This window comes from Neodiprion fabricii, chromosome 5 (genome assembly GCF_021155785.1).
Source record: "Neodiprion fabricii isolate iyNeoFabr1 chromosome 5, iyNeoFabr1.1, whole genome shotgun sequence".
In the NCBI taxonomy this organism is placed as follows: Eukaryota; Metazoa; Arthropoda; class Insecta; order Hymenoptera; family Diprionidae; genus Neodiprion; species Neodiprion fabricii.
In genome coordinates this window covers 17,541,093-17,561,201 of record NC_060243.1, presented here as the reverse complement: position 1 = coordinate 17,561,201, position 20,109 = coordinate 17,541,093, and the positions used below count along the sequence as shown (strand labels likewise).

At 39.1% G+C, this 20,109-nt stretch overlaps 1 protein-coding gene across 1 annotated transcript; it reads left to right on the top strand.

Annotated features, from left to right (window-relative positions):
* The first annotated feature begins 6,447 nt into the window (after positions 1–6,447).
* LOC124182698 (calpain-B-like) lies at positions 6,448–9,820 on the top strand. Its single transcript, XM_046570280.1, has 9 exons — positions 6,448–6,627; positions 6,774–6,866; positions 6,965–7,150; positions 7,238–7,425; positions 7,535–7,838; positions 8,352–8,515; positions 8,744–8,970; positions 9,085–9,245; positions 9,345–9,820. Exons 2-9 carry the CDS (start codon positions 6,828–6,830, stop codon positions 9,636–9,638), a joined length of 1,563 nt encoding a protein of 520 aa, XP_046426236.1. The 5' UTR covers positions 6,448–6,627; positions 6,774–6,827; the 3' UTR covers positions 9,639–9,820.
* Positions 9,821–20,109: the final 10,289 nt, after the last annotated feature.

Genomic DNA, 20,109 nt, shown 5'->3' with positions numbered 1-20,109 from the left:
GCCGCTGGCCACTTGCAGGGCCATCGAGGTCAAGTTGACCCGGTTAAGACGACTTCCTCCTCGAGTTGACCCACGGCCACGCTCAATCTCGACTCGGCGTGACTCACCGCGTGATCAGTGCCTTGGGTTCTTAGGCCTTCCGACGTACCGTCGACGAGCAGCCTCGTCCGACAAAGAAGAGTCTCCGCGGCCGAGTGGCTCGGCTCGCCCATGTTTGTGGAACAATCAAGCCCAATCATTAACCCCCTGAACGCCACCGCGTGGCTCGACTACTGTGCACACACGAAACGCGCTCCGTGGCACCAGCCCTGTGTGACCTGGGCAACCACACTGGGTCGACTCGTGGACAGGAAGTCGAGCTAATCAGGGGTAGTGAGTGGCAAACAGGGGCGCAGTTGGCTCCGGTGGTCGAGCGAAAGGCGAACTTTCGACCTTTGCGTTTCAATTTTTACTCTGTTTGGAAAGATGCTTCGCGGTTTGTTTGTCGAATTCGGTAAAGCGCGAAGTATCGCGGAGGTAAATTTATGACTTTGGTTACCGTTGCACGGTCCTTGACGTTTGTTTTTGTAACCGATAGACATTTTACAGTGCTGGATAAAAAATTTAAATCAGTATTGTAACTCTGCCTAACCAGACGATCTGGTACAAGGGTATATGGTACTTCAGTTAAGAAAGTCATAAGTTCACCGGATATGGGAATTGAATTTTATGAATTGGGGGAACTCAAATGGCTTGAATTTTCTTTGACGTCACGAGATATCAATTGAGATCACTTATGTTATTGCGAAGTCACTTGCAATCGCGTAATTTGACCAAGGAACGGTTTTCATTCGATTCGATGTCAAGGGTTTTTCTTTACACTTCATTTTCTATCTTTTGTCGTTGATTTCTAGTTTACCAAATGATTTCCATTGACTTGTAATGATTTTCCAGCGCTATGGGCGATTTCCAATAACTTCCAATAATTTGTTGTAATTTCATGTCGTTCCGACAATCGCTAAAAATTGCCCATAACGGTTGTAAGTAATAATTACTAGACAGAGGTAACCTTTGTCAAATCGGTATAAAATAACAATAAGCACATGATATGGTAAAAAACGATGGTAATCACTCGAAATCAATGTTCATGAATCGAAATATCGCATTTGATTTCCAAGTGAATAGCCTCTGGGTTTTGTGTAAAGAAACAAAAACCGGATTGGTTACAGTCTTCGGAGGCCTTGCTAAAGCATATTACATAATGTTATAATAGTCGAGCCCAACTGCACGGTTCGTTCATCGCACATATGTGATACACTACGCATTCAACTCCGTAGCCTTATATTTTGACTGCACGCTTTAATAGCCGCCCGGACCGTTAACGGCTTTGAACGTGTGAACGCGAAAACCCGAGCTCGGCTAATTAGCACGGAATTGGCAAAATGAACTGAATTGCGTGCATCCCGTTGTTCGCAGATGTTTTCCTGTGCCGTAAACGGGCGAACAAAAATGTTACAAACTTGCGCCGGAGCTTTTCCTCAACGTTTGATTCATCGTGTGGTAATTGAAAATGTGTGGCTCGAAAAATAAATGAGCAATCTTTTAAACTGTTTTAGTAATTATCAACCAAAACCAGTGATAAATAAAATCACAAACACACGGTGCTGGTATAGTTTATGCGGAAGCAGAATTTTGGAAATTATACCTGTGTGGTTTTCATCCAATTGTTTCAATATTCGTCACTCATGTGGACAATTCTATTTCAGATCGGACAGGAACTGACTTCGTATTTTTCGAATCGATTTAAAGTTTTTTTTTTTTCTGCCACAGGATGTACGTAAAAAGTTACGCGTTTGTTCCTTCGTCTAAGATATTTCGTTTCCGACAATCACAAAATATGCAATTTTGGGAAAAGTCAACGTACTGTCTGATTTAACAGTCAATATCTTCGGTTCCGAAATCGCATTTCGAGGCAAAGGGAAACGATGATCGTAGAAAAAAGAAATACAAATCACTGAAATAGTAAAGATTTCGAATTATTATGAACAATTGAAACGTTTCAACACTTCTTCACCAACTATGCATTTTAGAAAAATGAACACAGAATATTTATTGAAATCGTCACTGAATTCTGTCGGATATGGATATTTTTTTAGGATGAAATTTCAATGGATTACGTATCCAAAATATGCGTCTTCCCTTTTCACGTCTTGCTTGAATGAAGAAAGTTTTTATCGATTCAAAAAATACGAGGTTAAAAAGCTTCGAAATCTAATTGATTCGACGAGGCATTGCGTGTATAATTTATAACACATATCATTCCGGATTTCAGATGAACATATGACTATTACCATACAAGAAGAGTAAATTGACGCATTTGATATATTATGACAATCATGCTAATTTTTTTCCTCGGCATATTTGATCACTCGAAGCTTTCGGAGCTAAAATAAATGCGACTAAATAATTGTTTAAACCAAATTCCTGCGCTCTGTAACTTTACAGCGTCACTGCCACACTGTATTTTGATTTCACATTAGAGTGCAGGAATGAGTCACCAATAACACTTGACCCGTCAATAAGGAACAGCAGTGTCCTCACGTTTCATCTGGAGAATGTTTAAACGGGCTCACCGTAAACATCTGAATTAATATACGTTTTGCTTATGGGATACAAAAAAATTTTAACTGATCTTACTTGCCGAGCTGTCCGATGAAAAATATCCCAGGAGATATGACGAATTAAATCAAGTAGTTGAACTGTATTTTTATTCATGGTTGTAATGATGTTTCAATTAATTACCGGCCTGGTCGATATTCCATCAGACCTAAAATCTTGTGGTTCTTTCTTCTATCCCGCTTTGCAATTCTTACTTGACGATCCCCAACATTTATGTTAATTGCATTTATTTTTTCATCGCGTCAGTGTCATCGCGGACTTGGCGATAGGTTTAAATTTGATCGTGAATAGTTTATGCAAACCAAGGAGATATTTCGTCTTCGACAATTATACAGACTCGATTAGTTAGAACTTCTTGCACGTAAATCGAGTCAGGAATTGCAGAAAATTTCGTTCCCTCCGGGGAAACTCAAATCATCCGTCACAAGACTTCATGTACAAGGGTAACAATTACGTTTACCAATTTAACAGAGGAGTCTTGTTCACTGAAATATACTGAAAAAATTTCAGGGTATTGATTGTGGGATTAAAATCTTGATGCGTCAGATAATCAGTGACAAAAATTTCACAGTCTTTTGTTTTTCATAATAAATGCGCATCTTTCTGTAACGAATTTGTTGAGATACGTTTTGGTGTCTTTTGGTGGCTTTTCCAAACTTAAAATTGATTAGATTTTGGCTTCGATTGGTATATTACTCTTTCAATTTATATAACAAAATTCCAAATCATAAAATAAGAATGATATTTTGAGAATGAATGAACGGATTTGAATGAAAATTAGTACCGTATCATTTTTTGAATCGCTGATTACGAATCTGAAGTCAGATTGCAAAATTTAAATTTGGCGTATTCAATGGGCTAAAAAAAAAAAAAAAAATAAGAAGATTTCAGTTTTTATAAAAATTGGTACTTGAGGGTTTGTTGTTGGGTGACAGATCACGAATCTGAGGTCAGATTTGCGAAATTCGAAAGGGCGAGTCCAATATGGTGGGAAGAAATACAAAAATATTCGAATCTTGTCAGAAATTAGTATGCGGAGGTTTTTTGAGTTACCGATAACGAATTCAAGGTCAGAGTTCCAAAATTTGTAATGATGGATCTAATATAATAGTTTAAATTAAAAAAATGTTCATATTTTAATATAATATGATGCCTAAGGGCTTTTAAATTGTTAATCACAAATCTGAATTTGCGTTTCGAAATTATAATTGAATACTAATATTTTATTTTTTCTCGGAAATTCGAATCTGCACGGTGAAAATTGGAAGCTCGAAGGTTGGCTCACAGCCAGTCTAAAGCCTCCTGTTCTCGGTTAAATCTTTCAGCAGAACCTTGCCACGTATTTTGGGAATGCAAATATCAGGTACAGTCAAATATGAATTTTCGAAACTATACAAGACAAATGGAATAAACAAATGAGCAGTACTTTTTTAGCAAAATCGTGTTCACCGGATAATAATTTTGCGATCTTTTATTACAAGAATTCCCAGCTGCTTGTATCATCTTCTGACGATGGGTCAAGATTACAGTCAGAAAATATCTATACATGAATACATAAATATTTTCGAGGCACGATTGATCGATAAATATTAGAAATGACTTTCGCAAATGTTGACATTTTGCCATGTTAATATTCTTGTGTTACAATTATAACATCTTTTAAGTCGATCTGACATCTTCTGAATCATTAAAAATCGCAAATTCAAGTAGAATACAGATGAATGTAAAGTACAAACTGATTGTGTGCAAAGTACTCGGGAATAATTTTTTTCATATTCGCAGAAACCTTGTCTGAAAGTCTCCAATATCGCGTAATACAGGAGAATTCAGATCAAGGGGATCAAAAGTGTAAAATAATTGTGGCATTGCTGCAAACAAAGGAAAAATTGAAGGAAGAAACGATTAAAAAATCGGAAGCGCGAAATCCAGGAACTTGTTTATAACAATGAATTCAAACCCACTAGAATCGGAGACTCGTTACACGAAATTTTATCAATTGTTAAAAATTCGTATAATCTGAAAAATGTTTGAAAAATTTGAGACAATGGATCAGCTATTTGTTCAAACGTAAAATAGACGAACACTTTTACTGGGAATAAAGAAGTATTAATGATCACGATTCTCCTGAGAGAGCAGTTGATTACTGTGCAGTGCATTTTTTTAACAATATAAGAATTCACAAATGCCAATTAGGCTGTCAAAAGTATGAAAGTCGCCAGTTTTATTTTGATATCAACTATAAAGTTAAGCCTCGAACCTTGATTCGACCATTTCAGACCAAGAAACAAATTTCCAGAACTCGCGTTGTTTCTCTGCGGTTATCCGAATGCTATAATAAGCCGCAATCAGAACAGCGAACAATGATTATAGCGCGTGATACAAAGCCTAATTACCCGGCCAATAATAATTTTATTACAACGAGAAACCGCAGCATACGCAGAAATTTATTGCCAATCTAATCTAATCGACGGCGGAAAATTTAATCTAATAAAGAAATGAACATTGCTGGAAAGTTCCGTAATCGTGAACGTTAATCGCAAGGACTAGAGGTCAGTGATTGATGGGAATTCTGATACTTGAATGCACGCAATGACGTATCAAAATTGTAACTAAATCGAAATTTCGACACCTGATTACTTTGTGAAGATATTTGTGGTGGTTGGCTAACTGGGTTTCGTCGCAATTATTCTGATGAAAGAAGTGTAAGTATTAACGGATTGCGAAAGTATGCGATTCGAAAGCACATATGCTCCTACTATACACGTGTAATTTTTTAGATTAGGAACGTCACACCAAGTACCGGCTTTTTAAAATCTAAAACAAATTCAAATACTGTAATTTGAAGGGCGATCGTCGGTGAAGTTTTTTTACAAATTTCAGTTTTCCATATTTTGTTTTTTTTATGTACAAAAAAAGGTGCATAAAAAATTTTTCCAGCAATTTTTATTATCACGAACATACTAGGTTGTATAAAATATACTATACTCAGAGTTTGATTTGGGAAATCCTCACAAGAGAAGACATAAAAAAAAATACTTTCCCTTCGTACGTGAATAAACTGACCGATGGAAAGTACTGTAATAAATAAAAATTGGATGTGATCTTTTATTTTTATAATTACAAGTGTAATAAGTGCAATACGGATAAAATAAAAGTTATGAAATCATTTGAAAGCTGTTTGTTTTTTTCATTCGCCTGGTGTCCTTACGCACTTTATTTATATTATATGAGCGCGTGTGTGTATATATATTTACATCACGTGACCTCCATTTTCCGTATTGTGATTTGGAAAGATCGCAACGCGTTTATGCCGAAATGTACAAAATTTAATTTCGCTCTTTGCAAAGCTCTGTACTAATTTTTGTTATTCGAGTCCATTACAGATTTTAATATGAAAATTTACATACGCTGTAATTCTTTTAACGTAAGATTCTAATAATTTTATAAATTATTCTAAAAAGATAAATCAACTCTGGAGTTTCATAGTCACTATATATGCGAATTTTTGTAACAGTATCTCTATTATCCCTAAATTCATACGTTTTATGTCAATTTTGCATACGCAATAAAACAAATATTCGTACTTAAAGTCTCTCCGTGTATTTAAAAGAGTCGAAGTGAGTATAATTATTATAATTAGAGGCCAAAAAGTGGCCGTATCGAATCCCCTACTTATCCAAAGATTGCGGTTCTTGATTTCCCGAATTTCTTAGTTATCGGTCGAGTTTCCGGTTGTAAATCCTTTATAAACATTGCTCGCCACCGAGTTTCTACAGTTCGGTTTTACCTTGCAGTCCAATAGACTCGTCCATACTTGTTTGTTTAAATTTGCTGGAAGTCATTCTGGGTGTTTATTCGACAAAAGCAAAGATAAAACTATAAAATGAAATAATAATTGAACATTGCGAATTTGACTACACGGAAGAAATATTTTCGCTGAATTACAGTGAAGCGGACCCGAAAATCTAGGTGAGTTTAAAATGATGATTCGAGTCGTAGCCCGAATCGCTGTTTACTGAGATTCGTGTATGAAAAATAGGCCGCAAAATCTAACGATGTGTAATTTCTTGCACTTCACGTTCGTAAATTATAAATATTTCGTTCTTTCTTTACAGAAGCATCAAGTTACCCGAATCGACGAATTTCGGTCAATTTTTAAGTCTGGAAAAATGAACACTGATCGCAAATCAACTGAAAAAATTCCGAAGGTACGTTCCCTCGTTTAATTAGCTTATTCTTCAGCGGCGTCTTTTTTTTCTTGCCATTTTTCTCTGTCTTTAAAAAACTGGAATTGATTCCGAAATAGAATGAAGCCGGTCAAGATTTTTATAAACTCAGAAAAGAATGGTTGGCAAAGAAAAGAGACGAAAATGATACGACAAATTTGTTTGTCGACTTATCATTCCCGGCGCGGGATTCTTCCTTATATCCAAATGGGATTCCACATGACAAAAAGAAATTCCCTGAGAAGATCGTATGGAAACGTCCGTGGGTAAGTCGCACTTTTTAATGCGCGTAAAGAACTACACAAAATTTATTCCCTGCCACGTATGTGAATTTGAATACGTTTTTCTCGTAGCAAATAGTAAAAAACCCGCAATTCTTTGTCGACGGAATTTCACGATTCGACGCTCAGCAACGTGCGTTCGATAATTGTTGGGTAATCGCTAGTTTGCCAATTTTAACAACAAACCCCAAATTATTCTATCAAGTTGTACCGGAGGATCAAAGCTTCCAGGAGAACTATGCCGGAATATTTCACTTCAGGTACTCAACGCATAAAGAATTTATTAGCGAGGAAATACCGGGTAATAATTCAATCTGGCTGTTCGAATCGCCTGATTGTGATTTTTTTTTTTTTTTTGTGTATAAACAGATTTTGGCATTACGGAAAATGGGTGGAGATTGTGATTGACGATTTTTTGCCGACTGATTCGAGAGGCTTGTTATGTTCACGCTCACCGGAAACTAACGAATTCTGGATTTCCCTGGTTGTCAAAGCTTACGCGAAACTCTATGGATCCTGGGAGGCCTTGGAAGATGGTCGAGCTTCCGAAGCCTTGGAAGATTTTACCGGAGGACTAGCGTTGTTCTACGCTTTGGATGAAACCAGCCAGCTTCCTTTCGACACTTTGCTGAAAGCTCATGAGAATCATGCCCTCATGGTGTGCGGCTCAAAGGTGAGTAATCGTAAGCCTGTCCGATGTTGTTTTTCTTCACCTTACTCGTCTTTCACACCATTGTCAAAGTAAATTGAGTAATTCAAGTTTCCCTGTAAGCTTTTGCTTCCGAACGATTTGTCCGTACATCGCAAGAAAAATCCAATCGTCATAACCCCTTTAATTTCTTGACCACTAAACATCATCGGCACATACAGAGCATAGTACTACCTCGTTATAAGAGAATATGAGAGCGGTCAGAGGAATAAGATTCCAAGAAATTAGTCGCCGAAGCGTTCCTTCGTTACTGCCTGGAATATATGTGTGTGTGTGTGTCGATGATCATCACCACTTCTCGTTGTAAGAGAATGACAGTTGTGTAAACTAATTCGGTGTCTCAGCACGTAAGATTCAACGCAATCGCTCGTTCGTTTACGAAGAGAAGTCCGCGACAAGGTTGGGAGACCTCAGGAACGAAGAGGAAATTCTCTTATAACGAAGTAGTACCGTACCTGAGTGTGATAATTCTTGCAGTGCTTCGAACGGAAGAAAAAGTCATGCGGAGGCTTCTACAAGAGCATTTGGCCGCAACACGGTTACAGTATCACCGGAGTCGTGAATTACAAGGGACAACAGTTGCTGCGGATGAGAAACCCGTGGGGTGATCACCGGGAATGGAGTGGACCATTTGGGGACAAGTAGGCATATTTCAGAAATATTTCCCACACCCAATTGTGACAATACGTGGTAGTGAAGCAATTATGATTGAAGATTTTCTTTCATGATTCCGATTCTTAAGACATTAACACGAAGGTTTGAATCTTAAAGGATATCACCTGAACCATTGAAATTCCTCTTAACGGTTGTTCTGTACGGCCAATCCACAGCTGATGAGTAAATCGTTGGATAAATCAATTTTTCGACAGGGACGCAGTTTGGACTGTTGATGCTGATATGAGAAAGGCACTTGATTTTAAGCCTGACGCTGACGGTGAATTTTTCATACCTTACGAAATGGTTCCTCAATATTTCGCCAGAATCGAGATTTGCCACTTGCCCTTTCTTGGCGAAGGTAACGAGAATCGTAAGTCAAAGGTGTTTGAAGGAAAATGGATACGTCGCACACAGACACTCGAAAGCACTAATTATTTGGGTACGGTATCTCGAAGCATTCGTACGATTGTAAATTTTGTTTTCCAACCCGCTTGAATCGTCTAAGACATAATTCATCGTTATTGAATCTTGTGGTTTGCTTTACCATATTCAGACGCAGCGTCAAAGATATTGAGCCAAAACACGCAGTATCGTATTACCTTGAAAAATCCGGACACGGAGGACGGTAAATGCGCAGTCATAGTTGCACTGATGCAGAAGAATCGAAGAATAAAACGAGCTACTGATCTCACAGTTGGACTGGAAATTTATCACGTATGTTTGCAATTTCAATTACTATGAAGAAACCCGAAAAAATAGAATCTAAAAAATCCGACAAGTGAAAACTAAGCACTGTGAAATATTTTCGAACAGCTGGGGTATCCGAATAAATTACCGGAGCCATTGACTGCCGATTTCTTCAAGAAAAACCAGCCGATTTCAGGATCCGGAGCAGGAGCACCACTCCGTGAAGTCTACAATTTGTTTAAATTGAAACCCGGAACTTATTGCATTATTCCCTGTATTTACAACCTCGAAGGTGAGGAATACGAACTCAGTACCAATGAAGAAGAAGAATTCTTACTCAGGGTTTTCTTCGGGAACATACCCAATGTAAACGAAGCGTTCATGACCAGTAATTTATCACCGCGAAGAAAGTATGAGTGAATCTTATTCATTTCCGTTATACCAACTCCAACGTCTGGGATTTCCTACTTTGCAAGGGCTATGATTCAGGTTACTGAAATCGATCGTAAGCACAGGACGCATACGGAAAATAATAAGTTTAACCTTTTAAAATGAAACTATTCATTCGTTAAAATAAACTTTGTCAGATTGAATAATTTTCACGCTGAAAGTTCATTTTGCAATCCTTTCATCTGCTACGACTCGCTGATTTACTCGATTGATGTGATGATCGAACAACGAGCAAAGCAAAGTAAATGAGAATTCTGCACCCTACATCAACTCGCCATCGCAATTCGCAACACTTTGTCTGTATCTTTAAAACCGTTCAAGTTTAACAGTTTACTGATATAAAACCGCACTGGTAAAAATGGGGAAAGTGCCATCAACATCGCTTCGAAAAACGTTTTTAGCAGCTGAGCTATTAACGACAGCAAAAATTGGAATGACAAAATTTTTAGAGAACTCAATTTCTACAAATTGCTTTCAAGATTAACCTCTTTTCGGCCGAAGTTTTCACGTATCCGTTCCAAATATGGAACGATGGCCGGGAAGAGGTTAAGTTCATATCGTGTACTTTGTTCGACTGGTAGGAATTTTTTGAAAAAAGTTACAACCTCCTTATGTCAGGGTAGATATGCCGTTTGTGACCATTGCGCCATTTTTGGATAATCTTGTAAAGAGTTCCATTGTTTCTGGTACTAAAAATCTACTCGCTAAGCGATTGGACGACAAGACTATATTCTACAGTAAATATCAGTGCAGCTGTCGACTACTCAATTGTTAAGAAATCAATTTTACAACGCTGAGAGCCAGCCAAACACCATTGTGCCACTTGTGACTGGAAACTTTTGAAATGGTACGACTGACGGTACTGTACACGGTACCTACTAAGGTGGGCAAAAATGACACTCCTTCCCTGTTAAAGCGGACCTTTTCTAGTTCCATCTCGAATTCAAGGGACATCGTTCTTTTCTTCTTCTCTACCGTATACAACAAGTTCCTTACATGTAAGGGAGAGAAAGAAATGCCTCTTCGAAACGAAAGACCCTAATGTACCCTCTCGTCGCTGCGACCGGCGGCTCGACGATCTCGGAGAGGCTGTTACCTCCACGAATGTACCGCCACGTGGAAGGCCAGGACTGCTGGTACCTCCGAATGAGCTTCTCGTGGGATCGAAAGACGCACGCCATCAAAGACGCACGGCGATGGCGTGCGTGCCGGCAGTTCGTCGAGCATCCGCTGACGGGAGGCCCGTCGAGGGCCACTAGAGCCGGCTAGTAACCCGGGGCTCGAGAAGCCGTCCGTCCGTATTTCCGAGCTCACGCTCGTCTCCGGGGAATCCCGGGCGGCGCGCCCATCCACCCCTTGGGAGCCGCACACCCACCTTCGTAATTGTTTAAAATCTGACCACGACGCGCGGTCACTAATTAACTGATAGCGTTATTCGGAACGCGGACTGTCTGATTTACGCGCCACTATCGTCCAGGGACCTCCTCTCCTCCTCTCCTCCTTTTCCTCTTTGTTGTCCTCTTCCTCCATCAACGAATTAGGTTCACGGTCAAACGATGCGGTGTAAGTCGTAAGAGAACGAAGTATAGAATGGATGTTCAGCGGTTTTTGTCAGGTCAACTGTATACCAGTTTTGGACGTCGTTTGATGTCCGGTTATTGCCATATTCTTACTTCGTTTAGGTAATCGTGGCGGGTTATGATCACAAATGGTATAGGTACAGAGGTGCTTTGAGCTACCATCTGTACGTTAACACTCATTGTTAAAAACAAAGCATAAGATTTCCGATGGCATTTGATAGATCGTGATGGGATAGGATTTAAAAATATATGATACAAAATGATAATTCCATCGAGTTCCAGAATTCCGAAATATAATATTCTATCAGAATGTGCTAACAAACTTTTCCGGCAGGAATTATACCCCAATTGTAGTCATGAATTGAGTAGTTGAAGAGTTTGAAAGTCAAATTAAGAATTACAGAATTTTATAACAAAGGTCACAAGTGCTATACAGTGGCCATAATTATACAATGGGATAGACTTGAATCGAGACACTTTCTATTTTCGAAATAGCTGAAATTAAAGTCCCCAAAACAAGACAAAATACTGTCCATTCCAAAAATGATATCCGTTTCAACATTTGATATACAAAAAAATAATCTCATAATACAAGTCACTCTACACTTGTATATTAAAAACGTCGATAATACGTCGATAACTACGCAGGAGTAAAATATATCCAAAAAAGTACGATAATTTACAAAAATCCTATGCCAAAACTACAAGAGCGTTAAATCAAATTTGTAGTCAGGCGTAAAAATTATTTCCACCAGAGTAACAATCCGTCAGTTTATGTATACATCAGATTTCAAGATTACACGATTTCAAAAGATTTTACGTAATTTCAAATATTTCACAGAATCCAAATCATTCCATAGAGATTTTAAAGGATTTGGGGAATTTACAAGGTATCGATTGATTTCAAAAAATTTCAAAAATTTTTATAGCGTTCCAGGGATCGGATGGTTTTAAAGATTCCAAGTGACATTTTCATGATTTCAGAAGATTTCAAATGATTTCAACACATTTCGGTAGATTTCAAGGGTTAGAAGTGATTTCACAGGAAAGCGTGAGTAATGTTGACCAGATTTCAAGGGTGGTCAACTTCTAGTTTCATCGGAAATCAATATTTTGTAAAAGTATGCAATAAAAATTAACTATAAAACATAAGATTACGAAAAACGAATCACTCTAATACAAGAGTTCTTATAATTTTATTTCTTACGCACACAGGCTATTTATTTTCACCAAAACTCATCCGTCTAAAATTTTTTCCGCTAAATTTTAAACACTCGAAGATCATTTCGAAAACAAATTTACATATTTTAATAATTGATGACTCGATCAATGATGTTTTTTCTGACTTACTGCTGATAAGACTTTGAGCAAAATCGGTTAATTTTATCTCGAGATCGTTTCAAAAATTTGTATTTTCTTATTCGACCATAAATCAAAAACCGTTTTACCGACTTACCTTAGATAAAACTTGGTCCATTGGATTGCATTTATTCAGCTTCCAACAGCTCAGATGTTAACCGGAATTGGTCGAACCACCTGCCAGTTATTTAAGAAATCAAAAACTTTTCGGTTGAAAAACCATACTTTCATAAATAACCGAAATATCGGATTTTCTTGTTCCCATTTTTGTTTCCGCTTGTTTGTTTTCTTACTTGTGATTTCTGCTCTCCAAAGTTGAAGTATGTTATACACACACCTAGTAGTGGGACGTCGTCGATGATTTACTTCTTTATTACCTGCAGATGCGAAGTCTTGTAGCTCGGAATGAAATTTCACTGCAAACGGTGGGGGCGGCTGCCATCCGTATATGATATAGAGACAGAAGTGGGGAACCAGGGGAATCAGCCGGGAACGGATAGAAGCGGAAGCGGCGATGAAAATGGGATTGAAAACCGCCAGACTTAATCTCTGGTACACTCGACGCACTCCATGAGACTGAAGAAGCTTTAAAGGGTGTGTTCAGCCTCCAGTGTTGCCAATTTCTATTTTCACTATCTGACTGGAGGATTTCATACACCCCGCAAAAGGCCGCTTACGTAGACTCTTTCATATATATTCTTCATGCACCTATATTTGTTGAAAAGTATTAAGTCGTAAAAACAACGGTTCTTGAATTATTTTTCACAACCAAACGATTGCCAGTAATCGATGTTCTCAGTATGAGCCACGCACGTAATTTAATATTAGTAAAAATGTTAAATAAACAAAGTCAGAAAACTTCTCGCTAAAAACACGGAATTATTTTAAAATCACTAAATTTTCCACCACAAACGACAAGTTGTCGTTTTCAAATCGAGAAAGTACCTTTTCGCCTCATTTCGATTTTCTTCAGTCCACTTTGTGACAAACACATTGCACACGACCTTGTCGCGCACAATATTATTCGACACGCATTTTTTTCCACACGGATATTATTCGACCCAAATGTGTTTTACACGATTTTTCTCTCACACGAATACTATATTATAAGTCACTATTCGACGCGACAAATTTTGTTGTGCCAAGTATTATTCGACACAGATTTATTCTATGCGAATTTTAGTCGATACGGACATATTCTACATGGGTGATACTTGACATGACGTTATTCTACTGGGACATAATTGCACTCTAGGTTTGAATAACTTGTGTTATTTGGACATGCGATATAAACAGAACTTACGTGATAATGAGCTAGTGAAGTAACGCGATGTCAAGTATCACGCGTGTAAAATAAATGCACGTCACATCATATTAGTTATAAATTCGTGTCAAACAAAACCTTTGCAGAATACGTTTCTGTCAAATAAAGTCTGTATCGATTAAGATCCGTGTATATAATGTGAATCCGTGTGAATAACATCCTGTCGCATAGTACCATATAAAATATAATATTTGTGTGATCGGACCTATTTCCTTCAGATCATTGGTATATTTCCTGCTGAAAATACCGATTTATACCTTAGGATCACTAGATTTCTCGCTGATCGCTGAACAAATGAATCTCCCCCGCCAACAACAATCCAAATTCACTAAATTCAGTGAAAAAACCATGGAGACTAGAGTAAAGGAGTGGACACAGCGTGCTTCAGAAATGTACACGAAATCCCGGCCTAAAACGGCGGTGCTACGATCAAAAAGATCGTAGTCATATCGTAGTCATATAGATCAGACACACTGTTACTACTTATTTCCTAACCTCAATGTGGCAAAATTCGTGCAGTGTTTATGTTTACATATGTAAAACTGTTTGTTATTAATGTGCGGTTTTAATTAATTTATTATGTTTATTAAAACGGGTGTATCAAATTTCGTTGAATAAAAATAAGCCGAAACATTAGGATAAACATCGATGTAACGCTCCCAGACAACAAACGAAAAGAACATACGAACACACAAAAATAGTCTCCTTAACCTCCAATATAGGTGCGTCACTTTTCATTCTACCGCGGATCGGTCACTTTCATCGTGTGGACTAATTTTATTACTATATTTACGATCTTTTCGACCCATGCGATGCTAGTGGCAGAGCGAAGAACTAATTGAAGGACGGGTTTTTGAGGACGCCTTTACGACTTATTCTCCTATGCTGTATCCACTCCTTTACATTAGTCTCCATGGAAAAAACTATCAAGTTGGCAACACTGGCTTACCCCGGATCGTTTCGACGAACCACCGCAGCGCTGCGCGCACCTGCAGCGTGCGCATCTCGCTCCCTTTTTTTTCTCTCTCTCTTTCCCACTCACTCGCTCATCTTCTCATACGCCGTGCGCGTTGCGTGTTTTCGCGTATAAGGCGCGAGCATAGAGGAATCCTCGACGTTGCAAAACGAACGTACAGCAAGGAGCCGCCGAGTGGAAGGCTGCCATTTAAATAAATGTTTAATCTCATCCTCCGCAGCCCGCTGTGCGATACGTATGCATGTGTGTGTGTGTGTGTGTGTGTGTGTTTATATACATCCATCGACTTCTCCGAGAGAGTAAGAGAGAGAGAGAGAGAGAGAGAGAGAGTGGAAGGGGAAAATGGGGAAAAGAGGGGACAGGGAGGGAGAGTAAGCTGCCTTGGAGAGTAAAAAACCAATCGGGTCCGTGCATGCGCCCCCCAGGGTATCCCAGCCCCTCGCCGAGCCATTTAACCTCTGCATTGCAAATGCCACCCCCACGTAGTGGTGTAAGCGCGCGGGAAGGGGGGCCTTCAACTCCGCCGCTGAGTCGGGACTGTTATTTTAACGAAATATCTTTAAACGCGGGGGCGAGGATCGGGCAACCGGAGATGAAAGGATAGCCGCACCTAGTTATACGAAATAAAGGCTCGTTTAAGGGATTACCTACCATTCCCCCATTATTTAAATGTATGCTAAATTTCAACGGATGTGATATAACCTCCCATAATACTTGCATATATATGTATACTAACTTATCTATGTAACATATATATATATATATATATTATATATGTGTTACGTGTACATATATATACGTATGCACATCGGAAGAGTCGGTATTTTCTATCATTGGTTTTAAGCTTTCGAAGTACTGCACAGGGATAAGAGGCACCTGATTACCTACATATTCGGGGTATAGATCAAGTTTAGCAATGGGTAAGAGCTGGGCAAAATGGGAGCCTCCTGTACAATCTAATGGGATTTCAAAAAATGTCGATAACGCTTGAAATGTATTTTCAAGGCAAAGACAAAAAATTACGTTGCCGAAATTGGTCTAACGTTATTCCTCCCTTGAGGTACCCATTTTGTCCGCCTCTCCCTTATACATCTTCGAGGGATTAAGCTTTCACTCCCGGGAGAGAAAAAATTTAGGCGTTTCATACGAACCTGGTAAATTTGTATTTACCCGTACACAAATTGTTTGATTCAGGAACAGAACAAATTGTACCTTGAATCAAGTAAAGGGTTCAACTTTATCCTGGTTTTTGGTCGTATTATCAAAATATTTTGTCAGCCAGTGTCCTTCCGAGAGGAAATCATCAAACAGTGATTTCATTCAAATCATTTATTCCCAAAAAAAAAGAAATGCAAAGCAGAGGACCTTTTCATCGTAGGTTGAAATGTACGACACACGACTGAACATCTTCTCACAGGTAGATTCCTAAAACGAATAACTAAATTGGGAAAATATCCACCGCTCATGGATCATTCAAGGCTTGGGAAAACAAACAAATGTAACAACGTAATCATAAATCAGTGTCTATTACGGAAATCAGCTCTTTCAGGTTTTATGGCTACAATTACGTTTCTACAATGCTTAGAGTTGAAGTGAGGTTAACCGTTCACGTGTAAAATTCCAGTCACATCATTGAAACTCTACACTGCATGAAACTCTCTGCTATATGTAAACTGTTCCAATATACATCAATGTCTTTGGTCTCGGAATGTAGTGCTATCTGTAGAGAAATGTTATTATACATATAGCCATGTCAGTATCAGGATATCACATAGTTATGTGTAACCATTGTGATAATGGAAGATCTTTGCAATATTTCACAACCCCAAGGAAAGAACCAGTGAAAAGCTAATACCAAACTTTCCACGTTCTATTTGAACGTGAAGACTTGTCACTATCTCGCCACTCTTGAAAAGAGAATATTTCACTGGAAGCTTTGAAGTTCAACGTTCGAGGAGCTTTTCGGAGAATACCAATATTTGAAGTTATTCAAACCACTATCTGCAGGAATGTACTGAACCCAATTCATCAAAAACAAAAAAGGAAAATAATTCTAATGCCTTAAACTACTTTGATATTGAAAGTGTGATGTCATTATGAAATGTTTGAACTTTCACTGTCACGTCCTGACCTGTTAATAACATTCCTCAACATGAATCCTCCAGATCATTCCAATACCAGTACGCTAATCAACCGTGAACAGACGATGATCTGTGTTCTCATTCCATCAAATCGAGTTTGACTGACTTCCGATAGTGTTTCCTTACCATCAGATGGTGTTAGGTATCTTCTCTAGAAGTCTAAACCGAACTTGTTCTCACATTGTACAAGGATTTTTCGTATCCGATCTGTGGGAAACTTAGTTGCGAGAAAAAAATGCTTCGAAATTTCTCGGGGTATATTTCGCCCGACGCTTTTAACCGCGCGATGAAAATTGCGGGGGATATTCGGAGTTTCGAGAGTCGCTGCAGAGCATCCCGTGTAACGCGTAGCATCGTCGGTACACTGGTCAAGCGGTCATCTATCTCGGTATCCTTGTGCCGAGCTTAATTAAAACGAGAAACCCTTACCGGGGTGGCCAGCGGAGCCATGGCCCTGCGGTATTTGGTAGCCGAGTATAACACCATGTTTCCATACTCGACCGCATGTATATCCGGAGCTCCGGTCGACGTTATTAACCAACCAGGACGAACGAGACACGCGGGACTCGAAATTTCCACTACGTTGCGCACGGTATTAACGGTCAGAGAATTCCACGGTGCCGGGAAAGGATCTGCCCTTCCACGGAACTCGCCGCGGTCAGCTTTTACGAGTTTCTCTTGCTGGCCAAGACATGATTTGGTTTGTTTCGATTCAGCTTTCCCTATAATTAAACCCTCCGGACTTTTTTGTTTCACTTTTTTTCATCATTTGCAATCCCTTCGTCGCTTCTTCGAGAGAGACTCGTGACAAAAGTAACCGTGGCGTAACTCTCCGATTTTCTTGAATCTGTAATATGTAGTAGTACATAAAAAAAAAAATAAATAAAAATGAGACACGAATTATTCTCACCCGGAAATCCAGTCGTTTGAGAGGTGAAAACTAGACTCGCAGCTTACCCCCGAAACGCGGATGCAGCCCGTGAGGATAAAAATACTGCGGAAACTATCAAAAAATCTTACGTCATTATAAAGAAGTCCTATGAAAATTGATTATTGGGCGTTAACTTGAAGGGTAGATTTTATACCTTTAACTGCCGTATCGTCACGTAATAAAAAATATGTATCTAACGTGTTTTGATTTAATACAACATATTGCAGAATGAAGAGAATTGGTGCAGAGATACACTTCGGGTACTTTTCTCGTCAGAAACTTAAACATCCACGTGCAGACCGCGTGGAAGAAGAAACAAATGATAAAGTTTTTGATGACTGTATACGGTAGAGGTCTCTCACTTTAGTGGCAATAGTTTTTCGTTCGTGTCACTTTTGACTCGATAATTTTTTTCCTTCTTGGCAATTGATGGCAACTTAGAAATCAAAAAGTCTTCGAAATATTCCTTTCGCGTCGTGCATTGTCGTCATACACTCAGAGGAAAATTCTAGTTGTGGTTACTGCATGGTTCTTAGCTGTTTTTATTTTTTTGCCCATAGTTAAAAAATCTACCTAGTTCTGGATAAAAAAAAAAAAGAAAAATAGAATTTGTAGCTTTAACCGGGAAATATATTATGAGTTCCTATTTTTTTGCAAATATGGTCACTCGTACTATATTTTTTTCTAATTATTGAAATAATTTGACGCTGGCGCAACGATGAATTGATTTCACGGCTTTAATCGGTAGAAAAAAAAATAAAATAAATAAATAAATGAACTGGACAAATTTTGTGCGGCAATAACTAGAAAGTAGTGTAACGTGACAATTATAATTGCAACAAATATAGTTACTTTTATCACATTTTCTTGTGGCGGATCCGGAATCGCAGATTTGATCAAAATTCGGAAAATAGTTGGATTTCATGAAAAATGCAAGGTATTTTGCAATTTTTGAGGCAACTGATTCCGAATCTGAATCGAGACATTCAGAATTAAGTAGGTAGCGTATCAGACTGAAATTCGAAAAATAGTTCAATTTCGACTAACGTGGGTACTTCGTGATTTTCGAGGTCACTGTATCGGAATCCAAAGTCAGATTTCCGGAATTTAAAATGGGCGATCCACAATAATATCGAACGACAATTAGAAAAAAATCTTCGGTCTTCAATGAGAACATGTAAGTCGAATTATCATTTGTAGGGTGATTCTAAGGACCTTGGTGACGCTCTTTCCGGAATACGAAAAAAAGTAACATCTCTAAAATACAGGTATAGAAAAGGTGCAACAACTGAAAAAGGGTAGTAAAGTAGTAAGCCTCACTTGCACAGCTTGCACAGCTTGCACAGTTACACCAGAAGTAAGAAGAACAAATGAGACTAAAAACGAATAGGAAGATAGGAGTCAAAGTGCGCTCATAGAATTTGACCGAAGCAAGCAGAGAACGGGAGTCGGAGTGCTCGAGTAGGTGATCTCGTGACCTTTTTACTTTTGTAAATGTCAGAATGACGAGAGGTTGAGAAATGCACAACCGCTGACCGCGGGCTGGACACGCGAAAAAGTGAAGAACGGATCGCGGTGATTAAGCAGTGAGCGATTTAACGAGGATGACCTCACGCGAGTCTTGGACCAGGGATGGCAGACGATGGATGAGGTATATAGGGGAAGGGGAGGGGGGGGGAGAGGCGTGTGTTTTTGTGGCTCAGAGTCAGCAGCGAGGCTTCGTTATCTCGAAGTTATATACGCGCACTAAACGGATTCTCACGACAATTGGTAGCCGCGAGTCAAGTGGCGGGAATTGTCGGCAATTGTTTCCGAAATCCCTAACAGTCGCGAGAAGAGAGCTCCGCCAGCTCTATAGCATCGTGGCATGCGCGGTAATGCGGCGTTACACGTACGTTACGTACGTTGCGTACGTGTACGTAAGTCGTACGTACGTACGTACGCCTGTAACGCGAATAAGATACACGTATGCAACTACTCACGCAGTTGCCGTCAGCAGCGCGCGGCTGCACAACGACTCGACGTGTGAATCACTCGACACAATTACGGCAATTACCGCAGCGGTCGCAAGTCACCGCTATCACCGGCCTTTACTACACTACACAGTAACGCCACGCCGTTCCCACGCCC

What these genes read in the sequence shown, in the direction of transcription:
- LOC124182698 (XM_046570280.1), top strand. Translation starts at nt 6,828, where the DNA reads ATGAACACTGATCGCAAATCAACTGAAAAAATTCCGAAG. An exon ending in CAACTGAAAAAATTCCGAAG is followed by an intron (nt 6,867 to 6,964) that starts GTACGTTCCCTC and finishes ATTCCGAAATAG; the next exon opens with AATGAAGCCGGTCAAGATTT. An exon ending in TCGTATGGAAACGTCCGTGG is followed by an intron (nt 7,151 to 7,237) that starts GTAAGTCGCACT and finishes TTTTTCTCGTAG; the next exon opens with CAAATAGTAAAAAACCCGCA.